The 20,484-nt window shown below is 51.3% G+C and overlaps 1 protein-coding gene across 4 annotated transcripts; it reads right to left on the bottom strand.

Annotated features, from left to right (window-relative positions):
• Nucleotides 1-245: 245 nt before the first annotated feature.
• On the bottom strand, nt 246-19,566 carry KLHL36 (kelch like family member 36). Of its 4 annotated transcripts, none has more exons than XM_054452675.2 (5): nt 19,389-19,566; nt 16,896-16,974; nt 9,923-10,996; nt 7,906-8,063; nt 246-6,254 (listed from the first exon to the last, which is right to left on the bottom strand). In XM_054452675.2, exons 2-5 carry the CDS (start codon nt 16,956-16,958, stop codon nt 5,699-5,701), a joined length of 1,851 nt encoding a protein of 616 aa, XP_054308650.1. In that variant the 5' UTR covers nt 16,959-16,974; nt 19,389-19,566; the 3' UTR covers nt 246-5,698. The 4 variants fall into 4 exon arrangements, with proteins under 4 accessions (XP_054308650.1, XP_054308652.1, XP_054308651.1 ...); XM_054452677.2 differs by lacking the exon at nt 19,389-19,566 and adding an exon at nt 18,709-19,139; XM_054452676.2 differs by lacking the exon at nt 19,389-19,566 and adding an exon at nt 18,959-19,134.
• Between the last annotated feature and the right edge of the window lie 918 nt (nt 19,567-20,484).

The following is a 20,484-nucleotide window of genomic DNA, read 5'->3' as shown; positions in this document are numbered from 1 at the left end:
AGTTTCATTTCAGGTCACGGGGACTTAGCCCTGCAATGAAGGATCTGAATGAAATTCCTGGCAAAATACAGTAATTAGAAACACAATGAAAGCAGAATTGAAATGTCCCAGCCTCCCCACAACACTAAAAGGAAGTCTGGTTAATTTCCAAATTATATTTAGGATCAACATGCAAGGGGTTCTTTTTCATACGGGCAGAGAAATTAGGACCAGACATCATTACAATAACCACACAAGACTAGGAATGTAATTATAAAATAAACCATACCCTAGCAAGCAAATTATTTTAATGTGTTTCAAGAATTGAATACTCTGTATGGAATTAAAAACAAAGAGAAAAAAACAACGTGCAGAAAATTAATTAAAAAGAGTTAAGACACAGAAACTTCGAAATGTCATAAAATTACAAATACAAAAGCAACAAATTAAAAAACATACACGATTGCAGATTTCAGTAACATCAGTAGCCAGAACATACCCAATGAATCACTTAATCATCAAATATCTCGCTGATTTTGAAAGGAGCCTAGTGGTTGATGATTTAACCTCAATCAATCCAAAGGACAGGACTCTTTCCTTACATTACAAGCAATCTGTAAAGATGGCTTTAAGTAACTTTGAAAAGGTGGAGTGTCCTTTCTCAAAGGAAACAGACAAGGAAGGGGTTACCCACTCTGCACCCCCCACTACCGAAACGTGTACATTCATTCAACTCTGGTAACTAAGGCAACCAAAGGACAATTTCTTTATTTTTCTTATTTTTCTTTTTTTTTTTTAGAGACAGAGTGTTACTCTGTCACCCAGGCTGCAGTGCAGTGGCGCAATCTCAGCTCACTGCAACCTCTGCCTCCTGGGTTCAAGCAATTCTCCTGCCTCAGCCTCCCGAAGAGCTGAGATTACAGGTGACCACGACTGCCTAATTTTTGTATTTTAGTAGAGACGGGGTTTCACCATGTTGGTCAGGGTGGTCTTAAACTCTTGACCTCAAGTGATCCATCCCCCTTGGCCTCCCAAAGTGCCGGGAGTACAGGCGTGAGCCACCACGCCCGGCCCCAAAGGACAATTTCTTCAGATCCCCACACACCTTCAGAACCACACATTCTGTTCATGTTAAAAACAAGAAATTAACAACCTCTAAAGCTAAGGACAACGATTCTGTAAAGTGCAAGAATGGTTCATTGTTTCCGCTTTTGTGGATTTCATGTTAAGAATACTTTAAAAGAAAGGGTGGACGGGAGTAAACCAGGACCCCAGTCACATATTTGATCAAGAAATGACCCGTATGGCAAAGGTGAGACGTGGACCAGCCCTCAGGTGTCTCTCCAACTCTGTGCACACCACTGAGGTAGGAGCTCTAGAAGAAACACAGACCCTCTCGAGGGGGTTAAGGTTTCCTCTTGGAAAATCAGCTGGGGGCCTGAGACAGTCATACCCACGGGCTGCACGCAACTTTGCATGCAACTTCACGAAATTCTAGAGCTGTATCGCATCAGCGATGGAGAAGGGCAAGATCCAAGACAAAGCCACACGAGGCGAGGTCCTGGTGCTGCCATTTGTTGTCCAGCACAAATCAAGGGGCCGGAGGAAAGGGATGAGGTGGAAAACCCCGGCAGGCATTCTACAAAACAGTTATTAGCAAATTGTATCAAAAAGTATCAAAACATTTCAAAAAACTCTAAAAACTGCCAGGCTTGGCAGATGTGCAGGACAGGGTCTCCAAGTGCCCGTGGCACTGCCCTATACTCCAGGCATTTATCCTGGAGGCCAGGATGCCACCCCCTCCCCTCCCCTCCCGGGCACTCAGAATCCACGGAGACACCAGGAGGTCTAAACCTCATCTGCAGCTGCCCCTCCAGGTTTGGGACCAGTGGACGGGGTTCCAACCACGAGCTCTGAGAGCCACAAGGCCCATGAGATGCTGCTGCACCATGGAGGACCAGGGTGAAGGATGAAGGTCAGTGACTCTACAGGGGGTGGTGGAGGGTGTGGCAGGGGTCCCCTCACTTCCCACATTGCTGCAAGTCACTGAACGATCACTTGGCTTAGGGGCTGAGGTACACTGAACCACAGGTGAACACACCTGAGCTCACAAAGTAGGACCCTAGACCTCAGAGGACGGACACCACTTCCCCTCAGCATTTGGATGCCACTTCAAAGTTGAACACCCCTTAGGGTTAGTTTCTGGGTCTCCATGAAGTCACCTTATCATGAGTGAGGGCACTCAATATAAATACACACATGTGGTCCTGCTCAGAGCCAGGTCTGAAGTCCCATTTGATAGCCTCAATAAAATGGCAGAACAATAAAAATACCAATTGCGTGCTAAGCACAGTTGATAAAATAATCTCTGTGCATTTTAAACAGCAGGAAGTTTGCTATAAGTAACAAGGGTTCATCAGCTTTCTACTCCCTCCCTTCTATTATTATAATACATTTATGTCTTAAGCAAACAGCTTTCCAACTTGGGTGAGGACCAAACCCCAAACTTACAACTAATACGAAGTTACAACTCTAATTCTTTAGAAATGAGAAAAGCCCAAACCTCAATAGAAGCCTGCCATGCTTATTTTGAAATATTAAAAAAAAAAAAAGATCCAGGTGTCTTCAAAATTCAAGCAGAACAGCTTGAAACACTGATAGTTTAACATGATGACACATGTGGCTGTTGCCATCTCAAAATGGCAGCCTGCAAGCACCTGTGCCTTCATCATTCTAGTTTAAAACCCCACTATCGTGCTGTGCAGTCCAAATGGCCACTGCATAGGTACAGTCCAAACTCTGCCCATCTGAGTTAAAAAACATTTTATTCTTTTGAGACAGGGTCTCACTCTGTCACCCAGGTTAGAGTGCAGTGGTGTGATCATAGCTCACTGCAGCCTCAACCTCCCAGGCTCAGGTGATTCTCCCACCTCAGCCTCCCAAGTAGCTGGGACTACCGCATGCCCCACCATCCCTGGCTAATCTTTTGTAATTTTTTTGTAGAGATGGGGTTTTGCCATGTTGCCCAGGCATGGTCTCTTCCATTTTCAGTTAGACTGCACAGTAGGGTGAATTTTCAACTTAAAAAGACAAGTAACAAAAACCTGGCCCGGGTACCACCACTGGGTGCCCTTGTGCCCATCCACTGACCCCAACAAGTTCAAAAACCTTTCTTGTCACAATGTAGCCACCATCAAATATTAGAAGTTGGCTCACAAGGTGAAACTTGTTTATCCTTCCTTTAAAGGAGAGCTCCCAACCTTAGTAATATTAGATTTTAAGCCATGTAAATTACAAACCACCTTAATAGTATCAGGAGAGACATCACAAAATATTAGGTGCAGGACGTCGTATGTAACTCATGAGGCACAAGAAAATCAGAATAGAGGCCAGAAGCTCACACATTTCCAGGGACAAGTCCCAGAAGCAAAACATAAAAGAGCTGGCTTAGGCAAAAAACCAATGACTCTCCTCTCTCCAAGGTCAAAGACATCCCACTCCCCAAATCACTCACAGAGTCTTTCTATGTGCTCTCCCCAACTTGCCCCGAGATTCAGGCCAAACAACTGCCCGTTTGTTCATGACCCAGGCTGAGATGGGGAGAACAGCCCATGTACACCATACCCTGCCTTCTGAGGGGTCTACAAGCAATAAAACCTTTCCCGAATAGGAAGGGGGTAAGCTATCCCAAAGTTGGCAGAAGTTCTGCAAAACATGTTTTATGGGGGTCTGGGACTAGGTATGAGACAAACGAGTTTTAGGCTCAAAGAAGTTTGGAAATTCTGGGTTGAGACTTCTCAGAACCTTTCATACACTGGAATGCTGCAGAGCTCCAAGAAGAGTTGCCAGCCTTTTGGTCTGTTTGTTTGTGTGTCTTGCAGAACCTCTCAACAGTTTGTAAGCCTCCAGGGACTTCACATGCAAATAACTACCCAGCTGAATATGCAGACTGCCCTCCTCACTAACCACGGAGGGCAGTAAGTTGGCTATTGAAGCTTTCAGTCCCCAAAATGCTCTCATCTCTTCTGGATGGCTACATAAACAGATCAGTGAGAACCACAGTAAACCCTGAAGGGAAGGGAAAGGAGAGGCAGCAAAGAAGTAGAAGAAATGGAAATAAAAGTTAACAAAGATTTTTTTCCTAGTCTAATATCAATCTTAACACATTGATCCTCAACCACTCGAGCAGCTGAGAGCCCTCTTAAAGGGCAAGCGACATTGAGACCTGCTCTCGGAACTGTCTACAGGAAGACTGGTGTTAGACTAGGATTTAAGATGAAGCACATCTTGAAGGTTACTGATCTCTGCCATCAGATATTGGGTGAGGTACAGCTCATTCATGTCTTCCTTGGCTCATGCTTAAAACCCATCACACTCCTATCCTCCCATAGTTCTGCACGTTTCTCATCCACTCGGGCAGCTAAGAGCCCTCTTAAAGGGCAAGCAACCCTGATACCTGCTCTAGGAACTGTTTGCAGGAGTCAGTGCAGGCCACCTCCACATCCTGAAGGGGATGCCATGCGGGTATGAACAGCTCAGAGGCTGAATGGCCCTATCACCCGGGAGGAGCCTGGAGGGTATCCCGTGTAATCCTGTGGCTAAGGGGGTGGATGAGGGAACACATGGACTTGTTCGAGAATTTGCCCAGCAGCACGAAACTACTTAGAAGCAGAAAACTGGGGCAGGACCTGGCGTGGGAGTTAGGGAGCCCTCCACTGCCTTCTCAGGGATCCACATGTGCTCCTCTGCGCAGGAACTTTCAACAGCGCCTCAAGATAGAGTCATAGAGAACGATGGCAAATTCCATAGCGCTCACTTTTTCTTTCCTGAGAAATAAACAGATTTGGGAGCTCAGTACATCAGTAATATAAAAGACAGTGGGTTCAGAAAAAAAAAAGAGGAAAAAAATGCACAAATTACAAAAAAAATTTATAAAGAGCTTCACACGTTTTTTCGTTTTTGGTTACCTGTAACGTTTTAGAATTCAAGAAGGTTTCCAATGAGGAAAGATGGAATTATTCAGAGACAGCGTTCACCTGATATGGAGAACAGCTCCCCAGCGGGAAGTCACCACGTCTCACCTGACAGTCCAGCGAGCTGCGTGGCCCCGGTCACTCACTCACTCACCCTCATGGGTGGTCTCTGTGCACTCATTTACAAAACAAACACACTGGACCTTGCCAGTGATTCCCAGATGTGGCTAATACCCAGAATTCCGAGAACCAGTTAAAATGCAGTTTCTGGGCACCACCTCCTCCCCGTTCCTGGTGATTTTGGATTCCATAATTCTGAGCGGGGCTCAGGAATCTGTATTCTGAAAAGTTCAGCCAGGTTTGGGGAGGCTTGGACTAGGTGACCTAAGAGACCCCTTTGAGGCCCCAAGCTTCACTACAGAAATTTCTGTGTAACCCACGTGCCAGCTACTCTCAGGGGGACGGTTAGCAAGGACCCATGAGGAATCGTAACACGGGGCAAAGACCTGCAAAGATACAAGGGATTGCTCACTGCCTGGGCCCAGGGTTAGTTATTCAAGCAAGATATGTAAAGTTACAGATAGTATTTAATTGGTTACTGTGATATCATAGAAATACCAAGAATCATAAAAGTAAAAAAAGCTGCTAAGTTGTACATAATGTTTCCAGAATACTAAGAAGTTGCTGCTGGTCTACAGAGCCCTGGAAGGTGACGGTGAGGATGGTCCCAGGAGGTGCAGCTGGGGTCACTGGCCCCGGTCCTGGTGCCTCTTGCCTTTGCCTTTCTTCTTCTTGTCCTCTGGCCGCGGCTCCAGGGCGCAGACACAAGCGGACCCGCCAGCGATGGCCTTGGGCAGGTCGACACCCCTGCTCCACTTGTCGGCCTCGCGGTCGTACACCTGCACGGTCTTGGAGAAGGCAGTGTTCTCCCAGCTGTAGCCGCCCAGGATGTAGATGCGGCCCTCCCACACTGCCACACCCGACTCGCTGTTGGCGTGCAGCAGCGGCGCCACGCGGGTCCACTGGTTGCACTGCGGGCTGTAGGCCTCCACGCCCAGCACGTCGAAGCGCTCCATGGACTCGATGTTGTCATCGCTGCCCCCGATGGAGTAGATGCTGTCACCCAGGCTGCACATGCTGTGCCAGCCGCGCGCCGTAGTCATGGGCCGCCGCTCCTCCCACACGTCTGTCCGGTGGTCGTAGCATAGCAGGTTCTTGCGGTAGGGGCCGATTTGGTAGTCGTGGCCCCCCGAGATGTACACGAAGTCTTTGTAGATGGTGCCCGCGTGGCCATACGTGAACCTGCAGGGTCGACGGGCAGAGACAGAGGGAGAGCTCAGGGCTGTGCCAGGCTTACCCTCCCCAAGCCGGGGAACGGCCTGCCATCTTAGGGGGCCATGAGGATTTAAGAATATAGGGAGTGGGCACCCCACGAACACTCTATAGACAGTAGCCGTCATTAGCAAAGAAATGGCGGGGCAGGGCAGGGCGGGGAAGTGGACAGCTTTGCAGTTAGGCCGCCTGGGCCAGAACCCAGCTCCACTCTCTCTGAGTCTCCCTTGCCCCATCTGGGAAATGGGAATAATCACAGGACCATCACCCTTTTCACAATGGCTGGAAACGACTAGAACAATGAGCTAGCAGGCACACACGCACCCGATGAATCACACATCAAAGAGGAAATACGACATACGGTCCAATTCTCACTGTGCTGGCACTCGGGAAAAGTTTCGCCCAAAACCACAGACAGCAAAACCAGTGGCTGCCAGGGGCTGTGGGGAGAGGGGAGGGAGGGATGGACAGGGTGCGCACAGGGGGGTTTAGGGCAGTGAAATGATTCGCGTGATGCTGTAATGGTGGATTCATGTTGCTTTGTGTTCCTCAAAACCCAAAGAACTGTGCCAGGAAGTGGGAACCCTGATGTAAACCAGGGCCTTTAGTGAATAAGAAAGGATCAATATGGCCAGGTGCGGTGGCTCATGCCTGTAATCCCAGCACTTTGTGAGGCTGAGGTGGGCGGATCTCTTGAGGCCAGGAGTTCAAGACCAGCCTGGCTAACATGGTGAAATCCTGTCTCTACGAAAAATACAAAAATTAGCTGGGCATGGTGGCAGGCGCCTGCAGTCCCAGCTACTCAGGAGGCTGAGGCAGCAGAACTGCTTGAGCTCAGGAGGCGGAGGTTGCAGTGAGCCGAGATCGCGCCACTGCACTCTGGCCTGGGCGACAGAGACTCCGTCTCAGAAAAACAAAAACACGAGCGCTTACCCCACACACTTCTAACTCTTAGGATGTATTCCACAGCAGAGACTGGTTCAGAAAGTGCACTGCTGGGTGCGGCAACAGGGAACTGGTGGGAAAATGGTGTGCACCTTCTGCTAATCCCATGGAGATAATAAATGCTCGATACATGCACATCGGAACGCAGGGGAGACTGAGGAGGGTGAGGCGGCCACCCTGGGGCACTCCCTGCATGTGGACGCAGGTTTCACAAGCAGCACCACATCTGCTCTGTACAACAGTGCTGTGGGGTGGGTATGATTATCATCTCCCTCTACAGATGAGGAACTAAAGGTCGAGCGGGGTGAAGACCCATGCTTGAGGCTTAGATCTAGCACAGATACCCCCATCTCTTTGAACTCCTCCTGCCCAGGCTCAGGGAGATCCTCAGGTCAGGCCCTCACCCTCTGAAACTCAGCAACTGCACAGACTCAGCCATGGAGGGATGTCCGTCGTGGCGGCAGAGCTGACCCTTGCCCTAAGTCTGAAACCGGAGCCTGGACTGTGCACCATCACGCCCTCCGCCCCTCATGGTGTACCCGCTCTTCCTAACAAGGCAGAGAGATTTCATTCCTGGAATTGGAGGTCAACATGTCCAGAAAGTGAGGCACGTGGACTGAACTACGTCCCTTAAAAACATCCCATTTGGAGAACCTTCCACCAAGCCCCAGATCACCTTGGCAAGCCGGCCACATAGGACCAGGAGTCAGTCTTGGGACTGTACGTCTCTACCGAAGAGAGCGCTCCGTTCTCATTCCGGCCACCAACGGCCACCAGCATGTCTTCGATGGAGGCAAGGTAGAAATCCACACGGCGCTGGTTCATGGAGGCCACCTGTGGAGGTGAGATACCTGTACTTTCCCTTCCCCGAACCCGGGACAGCATCAACATCTGGCACTGCGTTTCCCAAATGTGTCTGCGGAACGCACAGCCCCGGAGAACGTTTGGGAAAGGGAACTGCACCTGAATAAAGAGGGCTTCTTCAGGCGGGAGCTCTGAGCCCCTGAGGTTTCACCAAGATGCTCTGAATCCCCAAAAGTGGGATGGAGACGCTCTGAGTCCCCAAAAGGGGGATGGAGATGCTCTGAACCCCCGAACTTGTCTGGTCATGTGGTCAGCTGCTTGCATGGGAACTCTGTGGGTCACAGGGGTCAGAGTCACTGATCTAGTGGCTTTATGAAATAAAAATTCATCTTTCCTCTCCCCGCATCAGATTTGTAAAGTTAGTGCTGCTCTGCCACTCCGTGTTAACAGAGCAGGACGTAGCATTCGACAGGAAATTAAACAGAAGAGGCCAGGCGCGGTGGCTCACACCTGTAATCCTGGCACTTTGGGAGGCCAAGGTGGGTAGATTACCTGAAGTCACGGAGTTCAAGACCAGCCTGGCCAACATGGTGAAACCCCGTCTCTACTAAAAATACAAAAATTAGCTGGGCGTGGTGGCGGATGCCTGTAATTCCAGCTACTCGGTAGGTTAAGGCACAGAATTGTTTGAACCTGGGAGGCGGAGGTTGCAATTAGCCGAGATCGTGCCACTGCACTCCAGCTTGGGTGACAGAACAACTCTGTCTCCAAAAAAAAAAAAAAAAAAGTAGAAGAGCCAACTTTTTTTTTTTTTTCTTTTTTTTAAAGGAATCCAAGCCAAACACACAGGGAGCAAGAGCAAGTTCCTGCAGGAGGCGAGGTTCAGGCTGCCACTGCTACCAGGCTTCAGGGAGGAGACTCCAAAGCCAGGGACCCTTTCCAGTGGTAAGACTTTGACCTTGGAGGGCGGTCTCAGATTTCTGAGAGTAAAATCAAAAGGTCAGCTGGAGTCCATTCTGACTGAGTTTTGAGCTGAGAACAGCACTGAGTTGGGCGCGACGCTGAGGTGTGAGTATAAAGGCTGAGACGGACTGTCCCGGGGAGCGAGTGGCTGGAGAGCGCTCCCAGCAGAAAGGAGACACCTTTCCTATGCCAGGGGCTTGCCAATCAACATGAGCTACTGCACTCCCTGTCCCTCATGTATTCCCAGAAGGGGAATCCGAAATGTGGAGAGGACAAGAATCTGAAATTTCCTAGCTATGACTTAGCCAGGCTGGGATGAGACCTCAGGTCTGACATCAAGGCCCACGCTCTTCCCAGAATCAGGCCACAATACATGCCCAAGGGGCCAGGTATGAGCACTAGTGGCCTCCTTAGACTATCTCCCAAAATGCTTCCAGAGGAGCCCCACAGAGACTCCAGGACCTGGGGACATTGAACCACGGATCAAACATCTAGATCCATGCTACTGTCCAATAGGGTAGCCACGCCCCGTGTGGCCACATACACTTCCACATCAATCGGTTAAAGTGAAATAAAAGTGAAAATTGACTTCTTCAGTCGCACTGGCCACATTTCAAGTGCTCAGTCACCACATGTGGCTGTGGCTACCGTATTGGGAAGTACAGACAGACCCTTCCATCTGCACAGAAAGCCCCGCCAGGCAGCGCTGCTCTGAACGATGACGGACCCCTCGAAGGGGTGGGTCGGCTCTCCCTCTCCCTGTCCAGGGCGTAGGCCCGGGGTATGCTGCTTGTCACTTTATTGTCACACCTCGTTCAGAAGCAGGATAGTCGTCAAGACCCCAGAGAGGTAAGGAAAGTCAAGGCTAGGTTAAGGAAACCGAGAGAGTCCTCAAGAGAAAAGAAATAATCTGGCTTGAATCTCACCTTGATCCACTGTTTACAGCGGGGGTCATACCTATAAAGAAGATTGGAGGCTGCATCCCCTCCGTTGTCCCGTGAGAAGCTGCCACCGGCGATGAAGATGAAGCCCCCCAGCACCGCGACACAGTGGTGGCTCCGCCGGGCGGGCAGCGGCGTCTCTTTGACCCACTGCTCGCTCTTGGCGTCCAGGTAGCAGGTGTCGTCACTGAGCTCCAGACACCGCTCGGAGACCTCGCCGCCCACAAACAGCAGGCGCTCCTGGTTGGTGCGCAGCGCCGTGCGCTTGGTCTGCATGACGGGCTGGGCCGCCAGGTTGTTGTGGTAGCGCACGGCCTCCTCGATGAAGCCCTCGCAGTTGGCCTCCTTGGGCAGCAGCGAGCACACGGCCGGCTTGACGCGGTGCAGCAGGTCGTTCTTGGGGATGAGCGGGAAGTGGATGTTCTCCAGCACCTGGCGGGCGTGGGCCTCGCGCTCGGGCTGCTGCGTCAGCCACTGCAGGGCAGCCTGCAGGAGGTCGTGCTCACACTCCCGCTGCACCTCGCTGCTGCTCAGGTAGACACACAGCTTCTGCATGGAGACGTTCTGTAGGAAGTCGGGCGTAAAGGACAGCGTGCCGAAGTGGTTCAGGATGAAGCCATCGATGAAGGCATCAAGGCGCTTGAGGCTGTAGATGGAGGCCAGCTCCTGCAGGTACAGGTAGTTGTCCTCGCTCACCTCCTGCTCCAGGTACTCACAGCAGAAGTCTACCACCGTCCAGATCTGCAGCAGGTGAGCCGTCTCCAGGACATAGTCAATGTTGCCGCCATCCAGCACCAGCTCCCCGCCGTACAGGAAGTCCACCACGGCCTTGAGCCCGATGTAGGAGGCGCCGATCAGCTCCACCTCCTTCTGGAAAGCTTCCCGCATGCCGATGGTGAACATGGAGTTGAAGTAGTCGCTGCACACGGCCAGCAGGTTGCGGTGGGCTGGCACACGCTGCTCATCGGCCACCAGGACGACGTCGCAGAAGAGGCCGCGGAGACGCTGCTCGTTCAGCCGCTGCAGCACCGTGCTTGAGTGGTCGGCCCAGCGGTATACCTGGACAGAGAAGACACATCAGAAACGGCACAGCCTGGTCCAACCCAGTGGGTCCTGACCAGCATTTTCAACAAAATGAAATTGAAGAAAACAAGAAATAAAATGCTGCATCAGAGGGCACTGCAGGAAGTACAGGTGTTTCTGAGTATCCATGTGTATCATGTGTTTTTTTGCTTCCTTCTCTTATTAATATAATTTCTTTCTTTCTTTCTTTCTTTTTTTTTTTTTTTTGACACAGAGCCTTGCTCTGTTGCCCAGGCTGGAGTGCAGTGGCACAACCTCAGCTCACTGCAACCTCTGCCTCCCGGGTTCAAGTGATTCTCCTGCCTCAGCCTCCTGAGTAGCTGGGACGACAGCCCGGCTACTGGAGTTTGAGAGCAGCCTGGCCAACATGGTGAAACCCTGTCCCTACTAAAAATACAAAACTTAGCCAGGCATGGTAGCATGTGCCTGTAATCCTAGCTACTCAGGAGGCTGAGGCAGGAGAACTGCTTGAACCCAGGAGATGGAGGTTGCAGTGAGCCAAGATCACACCACTACACTCCAGCCTGGGAGACAGAGCAAGAAGTCTGTCTCGAAAAACAAAAAACAAACAAACAAAAACAACAAGAAAAAACAAAAAACAAACCAAAAAAACCCAAAACCAAACAAGACAACAATTCAAGCCAGGCATGGTGGCTCATGCCTGTGGTCTCAATGCTTTGTGAGACTGAGATAGGAGAATCGCTTGAGGCCAGGAAGTTCAAGACCAACCTGGGCAACATAGCGAGATTCCTGTCTTAACAAAATGTTTAAAAATTAGCTGGGCGTGCTGGCATTCGCCTGTAGTCCCAGCTATTCAGGAGGCTGAGGCAGGAGGATCGCTGAAGCCCAGGAGCTTGAGGCTGCAGTGAGCCATGATTGTGCCATTGCACTCCAGCCTGGACGACAAAAAGAAACCCTGTCTCTAAATAAATAAATGAATGAATTCAACATAGGGAGAAACAGGTAACTGAAAACTATCACATAGATAGCTGGTCTATTCCAGGGCGACTGAGGTAAAGAACTGGCTGGGCACTCAGCCTGAAGAGGGAAATGTGGTCGGAGGAGGAGGAAAACTGACCGAGGGCTGTTAGGTATTAGCAGCTATGTGGTTCAACTTTTTTTTTTTTTTTTTTTTTTTTGAGACAGGGTCTCACTCTGTTGCCCAGGCTGGAGTGCAGTGGCACAATCTCGGCTCACTGTACCCTTGACTTCCTGGGCTCAAGTGATTCTCCCACCTTAGCCTCCTGAGTAGCTGGGACTACGGGTGTGTGCCACCATGCCTGACTAATTTTAAAAATTTTTTGTAGAGACGACGTCTCACTATGTTGCCCTTGACCTCCTGGGCTCAAGCAATTCTTCCACCTCAGCCTCCTGAGTAGCTGGGACTACAGGCACACACTACCAGGCCTGTCTGATTTTTATAATTTGGAGGGACAGGGTCTCCCTGAGCTGCCCAGGCTCTGAATTCTTAAAAGTTACTTCTTAACATGTGTCCTACAGCAGTAGGTTTTATTTTTTTCTTCCCTTTTGAATCTTCTTTTTGTTGCCGTGCATGCATTTGTCATTGAGACACTTTATTTCCCTGTCCAGTCAATTCCGACAGCAACTTCTCTGTCCATGTTACAGGAGCAGGCCACATTCTCACAGCCTGTGGAGGATGCCAAACAGATCCGACCTGGCATTTCTTTCTGAGTTCAGAGGGCAGGCTCTCCCGCTCTTCCATTCCAGGCTGGCTTTTCGGTTCACAGGTCACACGCGTGGAGATCTCTATTTATCCTGGTTACTCACAGAGAGAGCCAGCCTGGCCTACACTGGGCTTTTAAATTTTTTCTCATTTTTAGAAACAGGGTCTTGCTCTGTTTCCTAGGCTGGCATGCAACAGTAGATCAGAGATCACTGCAGCCTGAAACGCCTAGGCTCAGCCGGGCGCGATGGCTCACGCCTGGAATCCCAGTACTTTGGGAGGCCAAGGCGGGCAGGTCACCTGAGGTCAGGAGTTCAAGACCAGCCTGACCAACATGATGCAACCCCGTCTCTACTAAAAATACAAAATTAGCTGGGTGTGGTGGCGGGCGCCTGTCATCCCAGCTACTCAGGAGGCTGAGGCAGGAGAATCACTTGAACTCTAGAGGCGGAGGTTGCAGTGAGCCATTGCACTCCAGGCTGGGCAACACGAACAAAACGCCATCTCAAAAACAAAACAAAACAAAACAAAACTAGTCTCAAGCAATCCCTCCGCTTCAGCCTCCTTGGCAGCTGGGACTACAGGTGTGTGCCACCATATCCAGCTATTTTTTACTTTTATTTTTTGTAGAAATGGGGTCTCACTACATTGCTCAGGCTGGTCCTGAGCTCCTGAGTTCAAACAATCCTCCTGCCTCAGCCTCCTAATGTGCTGGGATTATAGGTATAAGCCACCGTGCTAGGCCTCAGCTTCTAATTACGCAGGAATGGTCAGTGCTTCTACAGACACTGACCGGAGGCCCCTCTTGGGTGCGAGCTGAAGGAAGGAAATTAAAAAGTACTACAGTGGCAGGTGATCAAGTCATATTTACAGGCTTAGCGGCCTGAGAGACGCACATGAGGGCATGAGGTGGCTATCTGCCACCCGGGGCCCCTGGCTGTCTGCACGCTGGTGAGGGTGCTGGCCCTACCATGCTTACATGGAGATACACACAACCCCAGACTGCAGTGTCAAAAGGGAAAGAGCCCAGGGGGCGGGACTGGGGAAGGCCCCAGTGAATGGCTGCCTGTGAGGGGAGACACCAGCTCCAGCGAGCTGGGGCAGGGGGCAAGAGCAGTGTTGTTTCCAAAACTGGGTTTCTGTTCTAAGTGGGCTGGAGTGATGCCCTACCCGGGTACAATCAGCTGCAATCTGCTTCTGGTGTTTTAGCACAGCTGCATAGATGACAACTTTCCAAAAACACAGGCACACGAGTTCCCTTTTTTTTTTTTTGATACAGATCCTCCCTCTGTTGCTCAGGCTGGAGTGCAGTGGCTCGATCTCGGCTCACTGCAACCTCTGCCTCCCAGGTTCAGGTGATTCTCCTGCTCAGCCTCCTGAGTAGCTGGGACCACCGGCATGTACCACCATGCCCGGATAATTTTGTATTTTTAGTAGAGACAGGGTTTTGCCATTTGGGCCAGGCTGGTCTTAAACTCCTGAGCTCAGGTGTCACCGCTCCCGGCACATTATATATATATATATATAAGTAGAGATGGGGTTTCACCATGTTGGCCTCGAACTCCTGACCTCAAGTGATCCATCCACCTCAGCCTCCCAAAGTTCTAGGATTCCAGGCGTGAGCCACTGCGCCTGGCCGATTTCCCAATTATAAAGGGACATTGGTAACAGAGTTTCTGCATTTCAGGTAACTTAGAAGCTCCAATCCACAGCATTCTCTGATGATATGAGTCCTGTTCACTTCTCTATTTCCTATTTTATTGCCTTAATCAGATGCAAGGCCAAGCAGAGGGAGAAACTCAGGTGCTCAGGGGTTTACACCTGGGAGGAGGCAGCAGGTACGGGGTATTAGATGTGGAAAAAGAATTTAGCATCAACATGGAACAACACTTTTTTTTTTTTTTGATACAGGGTCTTGCTCTGTCACTTAGGCTGGAGTACAGCAGTGCGATCATAGCTCACTGCAACCTCTACCTCCTGGGCTCAAGTGAGCCTCCCACCTCAGCCTCCTGAGGAGCTGGGACTACAGGTGTATGCCACCAGGCCCGGCTAATTTTTGTATCTTTTGTAGAGATGAGGTTTAGCCATGTTGTCCAAGCCGGTCTCAAACTCCTGAGCTTATGAGATCGTCCCACCTCGGCCTCTCAGGGTGCTGGGATTACAGGCATGAGGCACTGTGCCTGGCTGAGCAACACATCTTAGCGCAGACACGTGAACAGACACTGTGACCACACGGTGGGAAGACGCCAACATGCTGAGAATGCACAACCTACCACTACAAACTACATGCAGCAACATGGGTGAGGCTCAGAGGCACAATGTTGCACAAAAGAAACCACACACAAGAGAACCCGATCTCAGATCCCATTTAGATAAAGTTCAAAAGCAGATCAAACCACAGCAGTGGGGTTGGGACAGCGACTATCTTGAGTGTAACAACTGGGAGGGTTTCGTAGTATTCTGTTTTTTGCCCATCTGGGTGCTGGTAACATAGGTGTGTTTAACGTCTAGAAATTTATAGGTACACTTTTTAAAAATAAAAAGTTAGAAACAGGCCAGTCATGGTGGCTCACACCTGTAATCCCAGCACTTTGGGAGGCCAAGGCAGGCGGGTCACGAGGTCAAGAGATCAAGACCATTCTGGCCAACATGATGAAACCCTGTCTCTACTAAAAATACAAAAACTAGCTGGGCGTGGTGGCACGCACCTGTAGTCCCAGCTCCTCAGGAGGCTGAGGTGGGAGGCTCACTTGAGCCCAGGAGGTAGAGGCTGCAGTGAGCTATGATCACACCACTGTACTCCAACCTAAGTGACAGAGCAAGACCCTGTCTCAAAAAAAAAAAAAAAAAGTTAGAAACATCATCCAGTGATACAGAACCCTAGTCCTAAGAGATTCAGTTCAGAGAGAAACAAACTCAGGGTCCTGGCATTAAGGGACAAAACTTCCAGTGCTGTCAAACTTAGAAAGCAGCAGTGTCTCCCAAGCCAAGCTCCAAAACAAAGCCCTTGTGAGCGAGTGGCGAGACCTCTCTGGGTTTTCACATTCGATAAAGCTGGGCTTGGCAGGAACCTTCTTGGCGAACTCACACGAGAACAGGAGGTCATATCTCAGGAGAGCCAACCTCTCTTGAAAATGACAGCCAGTTTTTCTTTTAGAATCTGTAGAATCTCTTTTTCCCCTTTTTCTCAACTCTATAGGCTGCTCCCAGCTCCCTTCATCTAAAGAAGTGTTTCTGTATCTTTTTTCATTATTGCCCCCTAAGAAGGCTTTTAAGATTTTTTTCCCTAATAGCCTTCCCAGCAAAATTTTAACATCACAAATGCACTGTATGTCTGCTCATGTACTGTATGTATAATTGTGTCTTATGCATAAAAGGAGTAAAATTCCTTATACCCTCCCAAGAACCAATTTTCTCCCACTTCAGGGCAATATCATACTCATTGAGAATCCATGATCTGAGGCAACCATAAGATTTAATCTCCAAAAGGGATACCTCTAAAGAACAGAGGGCATTACGAATATTTATAATGAGCAGATAGGTTACCAGGAACCTCATACCAATGGCTCCCTCACTCTTTACCAATAGCAGCTGTGGGGACAGGAGTTTGTGGCAAGTATAGCAACCGGGTCTGGCTCTTGGATTTTAATGTGGCAGGTAGGAATAGGCTACATATTTCTAATTAGAACTCCCAGTAGCCTGGCTCTGGGGAACTTACCCTCACTTGCTCTTGGGTCCCAGGGAATCATGACCAGAGAAGAGGACTCCAGGCCCTTGGAGTCCGGGGACACGGTGTGTTGCCCTCACCTTAAGGTAGAAGGCTGAGTTCTCAATGGATCTGTCCTTGGAGTTTTTGACCCCCAAGCAGACATGGGAATCCCAGTTTTCTTGCTGTCCCATCCACCTCCTTGGATTAACGAATGAGTCAAGTTGTCACAAAAAGAAAGCTCTGGAATATCATATGGAAAAACAAAGACGTCTGGCCATAGTGTCTCTAACATCCCTCTAACTTGCCACTCTCTGATTTTATGACAATTTCTGCTCCTTGCCCGTTTCCACCTTTACTTGTCATTAAGGAGACTGACAACACCAATGACAAAAAAATCAGTCTGTGATTAGAAATGAGTGAATCAGAAAAAGGATCACACTTCTTAGGCAATTTGCATAGGTGGTGAGTGAACATTCACAGACCTTTGATGATTCGCTGATCTTGTATGGCCGAGACACTCGTGTCTGCCTGCTTCCCTCCATCATTAAAGAGATTTCAGCCCTAGGAGAAGAACAGGATTTCTGAGCATGCAGTCATAACTCTAGGTCATTCACTAATTTCAGGCCCTGCTAGCAGATACCAAGGATGACAGTGAAAACAGTCACACAGAGGAAGGAGGGAGGGAGGACCGTGCACTACAAAGAACTCTTTTACACTGAGTTGAGAAATCATTGGGTTGTTAGAATTGGACAGAACATTTAACTCGCATTCCTTTATCATCTAAAATCTGATATCATGTCATTTAGTTCACTTCCTACAAATAATTACCTTTTGGCTACATCAAGGTTATAATGATAAGTTATCATTTCAGAGCCCAGACTACAGCCCTCAAACCAAGCTAAGGGACTTACATGTGCCATCTCATTTAACCCCCACAAAGATTATACTTGGCCAGGCTGATATTGCTTATCTCATTTCACAGATGAGGATACTGATCTCATGGTCACAAAGCTAGTAAATGGCCAAGAATCACGACTGGGTCTGTCCAGCTTCAAAACCTGGATCCATCACCATGACACGCTGCTGAGTGAGGCCCGGGTTCAAGAGTATCACACTTTAAAAATATCATGATGCAGATGAGGATGTGGTACAGTGATGACTACCAGGTACACAGTACATTCTAGACACACACTGTCCCCAAGTGCTTCTCTGTATCTTCACTCACTTAGTCCCCATTGCAACCCCATGAGGCCAGCACTGTGACTGGAGGATGCTGAGAGCAGTGAGGTGAAATAAGCTGCCCGGTGTCACACAGCTGGGAACTGGCAGAATTGGGATTCCAGCTCAGGGAAGTGTGCACGCTCTTAACTCTTAGGCTACACTGCCTGGCTCGTGGGTGGGGGATCACTGCAGACAGAGGTAGGCTTTGGTGTGTGTGGGGGCAGGAGAGGCGGGGAACGGGCAGGTGCTTCAAAGATGGAAGGGAACACAGAGAAGGGACTTTGCCGACTAATATTAGCACAAGTCACATACTGAGACGAAGGTTTTAAAGAGGATTTTTTTTTCCCCTGCTATTTGAGTTCATGAGAAGAGTTTGTTACCTATCGAACAAATAGTCTTCACTAATAAAGAACAATGTGACAAGAAGTCAGCACTGTTCTTAGATAATTGGGGACACAGGGAGGGCACTCCAGTGTTCCCATGGAAGGAATGAATTCGGGCACAATCCGTCCCGTGCAACTCCCCTAGGGAGAGAAGGGGCAACTAGATTCCTCTCGACAAACTAGAAACTTTGTGATAATGACAAGCTGTTCCCACCCCCGGCCCTCCTGACTGCCCCTAGGATGCTGGAGAGCCCAGAGAGGGAAGAGAAGAAACCCAGCGTTCGTGCAGTGCCCACCGCGGACCCGAGCAACTCCCCTAGGGAGAGAAGGGGCAACTAGATTCCTCTCGACAAACTAGAAACTTTGTGATAATGACAAGCTGCTCCCACCCCCGGCCCTCCTGACTGCCCCTAGGATGCTGGAGAACCCAGAGAGGGAAGAGAAGAAACCCAGCGTTCGTGCAGTGCCCACCGCGGACCCGACTTCAATCAACCTTCACGCTCTGAAACAGGTGCCACCGTCGTTCCCACATTGAGAATTGGCGCTCGGGTGCCCCGGGTTGGGGGGGGGGTTGCCCAAGGTCACAGAGCAGCAAGCAGCAGGTGCCCTCTCTCTCCACCGCCCCAGGCAGCCTGCCCGGGCTCAGCCAGGCCCTCTAACGCTCAACGCTTTATTTTCTAGGCCAAGATACCTAGAGAGTTCCCGGGGCCAGAGGCTCCCTGCTGTCTCCTGCAAGTGCGTGGGGGTGGGGTCTGATTTCCACCCGTGTTGGACGTCAGCGGACTCCGACGCTTTTTGGAAGCAGGTAGAGGGTCAAGGCCACCCCCAAACACAGTGACAATCCCAAGTCACTGGAAAAGGTCTTCCAGTAAACATGGGATCGCAGGCCCCGTCCGGCCGGGGGTTTCCCAGAGAGCCTCCTCCCCAAGCTCCCTCCCGACCTCAGCGTTGGAGAAAGCGACGCTGCTGACACCGGCTCGCCGGCGGGGTCTCCGGGGACGCCGCTGTCGTTCGCTCGGACCCCGCAGCCCAGGCGGAACTCAGCGCAACGGCCGCCCAGCAGGCTCCAGCCGGCGGCGAGGAGGCGGAGTCGGGACGGCCCGGGGCGGGGGCCACTCACCTGCCACGCGCGGGCCGGTCCGCACAGGCCGCACCTGTGTCACCTGCGGGGGCGGCGGCCCCTCCCCCGGCCTCTTCCCCGGGACGCAGCGCCCCCACTCGCCCACCCGCCCGCCCCGGTACCAAGGAGCGCAGGGGAGTCGCGACTCGCGGGGGCCGGGGACCCTCCCGATCTCCGCCAGCCCCCCGCCCCGGCCGGGCGCGGCTTCCCGGCGGTCCCGAGCTGGAGGGTGGGCGCGCGCGGAAGCCCACCTGGCAGGACGCGCTACGGACGCGGCGGGGACAGCCCCGGCGGCGGGGCCGGGCGGTCGGGGCGGCGGTGCCCGGGTTCGGGAGACCCCCGGCCAGCCCGCTGCGCAGCCATGGCTCCGCCAGGAAGTGCGAGGCCGAGGGCGGAGGCGGCGCGCGCGGCCAATGGCGGCGGCCGCGGGGAGGCGGGGCCGGGCGGCGCGGGGCGGGGCCTGCGGCCGGGGGCGGGACGCGGGGGGCCGTGGGGTGAGCTCGAGGGGTGGACGCCCCCCTCGTCCGCGCCCCGGGGATCCCCGGTGTCCACCCCACCACGACGCCCGACTCCGTCCCTTCAAAGGCAGGCCCCAGCCCCGCCGCGCGAAATGCTCCCTGGTGCCACCCACCCACCGTCACGGACGCAGGGCCACGGCGGGGACCAGACACGCAGGGTCCCGGGCCTCGAGGCACCGACGCGTGCGCTGGGACGTCTTTGCTGGCCCAGAGTCGCCGGGACGGGCACCGCGCCTCTCGCCTCCTTCCGGGCTGAGCGGGAGCGTCCCTGCGGCCACCCTGCGGCGAGGCCTTTGCTGACCACTCTGCTTAAAGTCACATCCCCTCTCTCTCCACCCAACTTCCAACCGCACGCTTCACTTGAGCTCTTATCAGCGTCTAATATTCCAAATAATGTACGGGTTTATTCGGTTTATTGTCTCTCCTCCCTACCAGAAACCCTCCAGGGCAGGGTTTACTGTTAGTTCTATTCCTGACTGGGCCCCCAAGACTGGCACACAGTAGGTGCTCAGTAAATATATATGGAATGAATGAATGTAACCTTCATCGATCGATCTATCAATTGTCACACTTCGCTCATGCTACAGCGGGATGAACCTTGGAGATGTAATACTTAGTGAAAGAAGCCAGACACAAAAGACCACACATTGCATGATTCCGTGTATGTGAAATGTCTGGAACAAGCCAGTCCAAAGAGACAGAAAGTAGATGAGTGGTTGCCAGGGGCGGGGAGTTGCTGGAGTGGGAAATGGCTGCTGAAGGATCAGCGATTTCTTTTGTGTAGTGCTCACTACAGCCTCCACCTCCCAGGCTCAAGTGATCCTTCTGC

This window comes from Pongo pygmaeus, chromosome 18 (assembly GCF_028885625.2).
Source record: "Pongo pygmaeus isolate AG05252 chromosome 18, NHGRI_mPonPyg2-v2.0_pri, whole genome shotgun sequence".
NCBI classification, from domain to species: domain Eukaryota; kingdom Metazoa; phylum Chordata; class Mammalia; order Primates; family Hominidae; genus Pongo; species Pongo pygmaeus.
The sequence above is the reverse complement of the archived record's forward strand: the minus strand, read 5'-3'. Positions and strand labels throughout refer to the sequence as shown.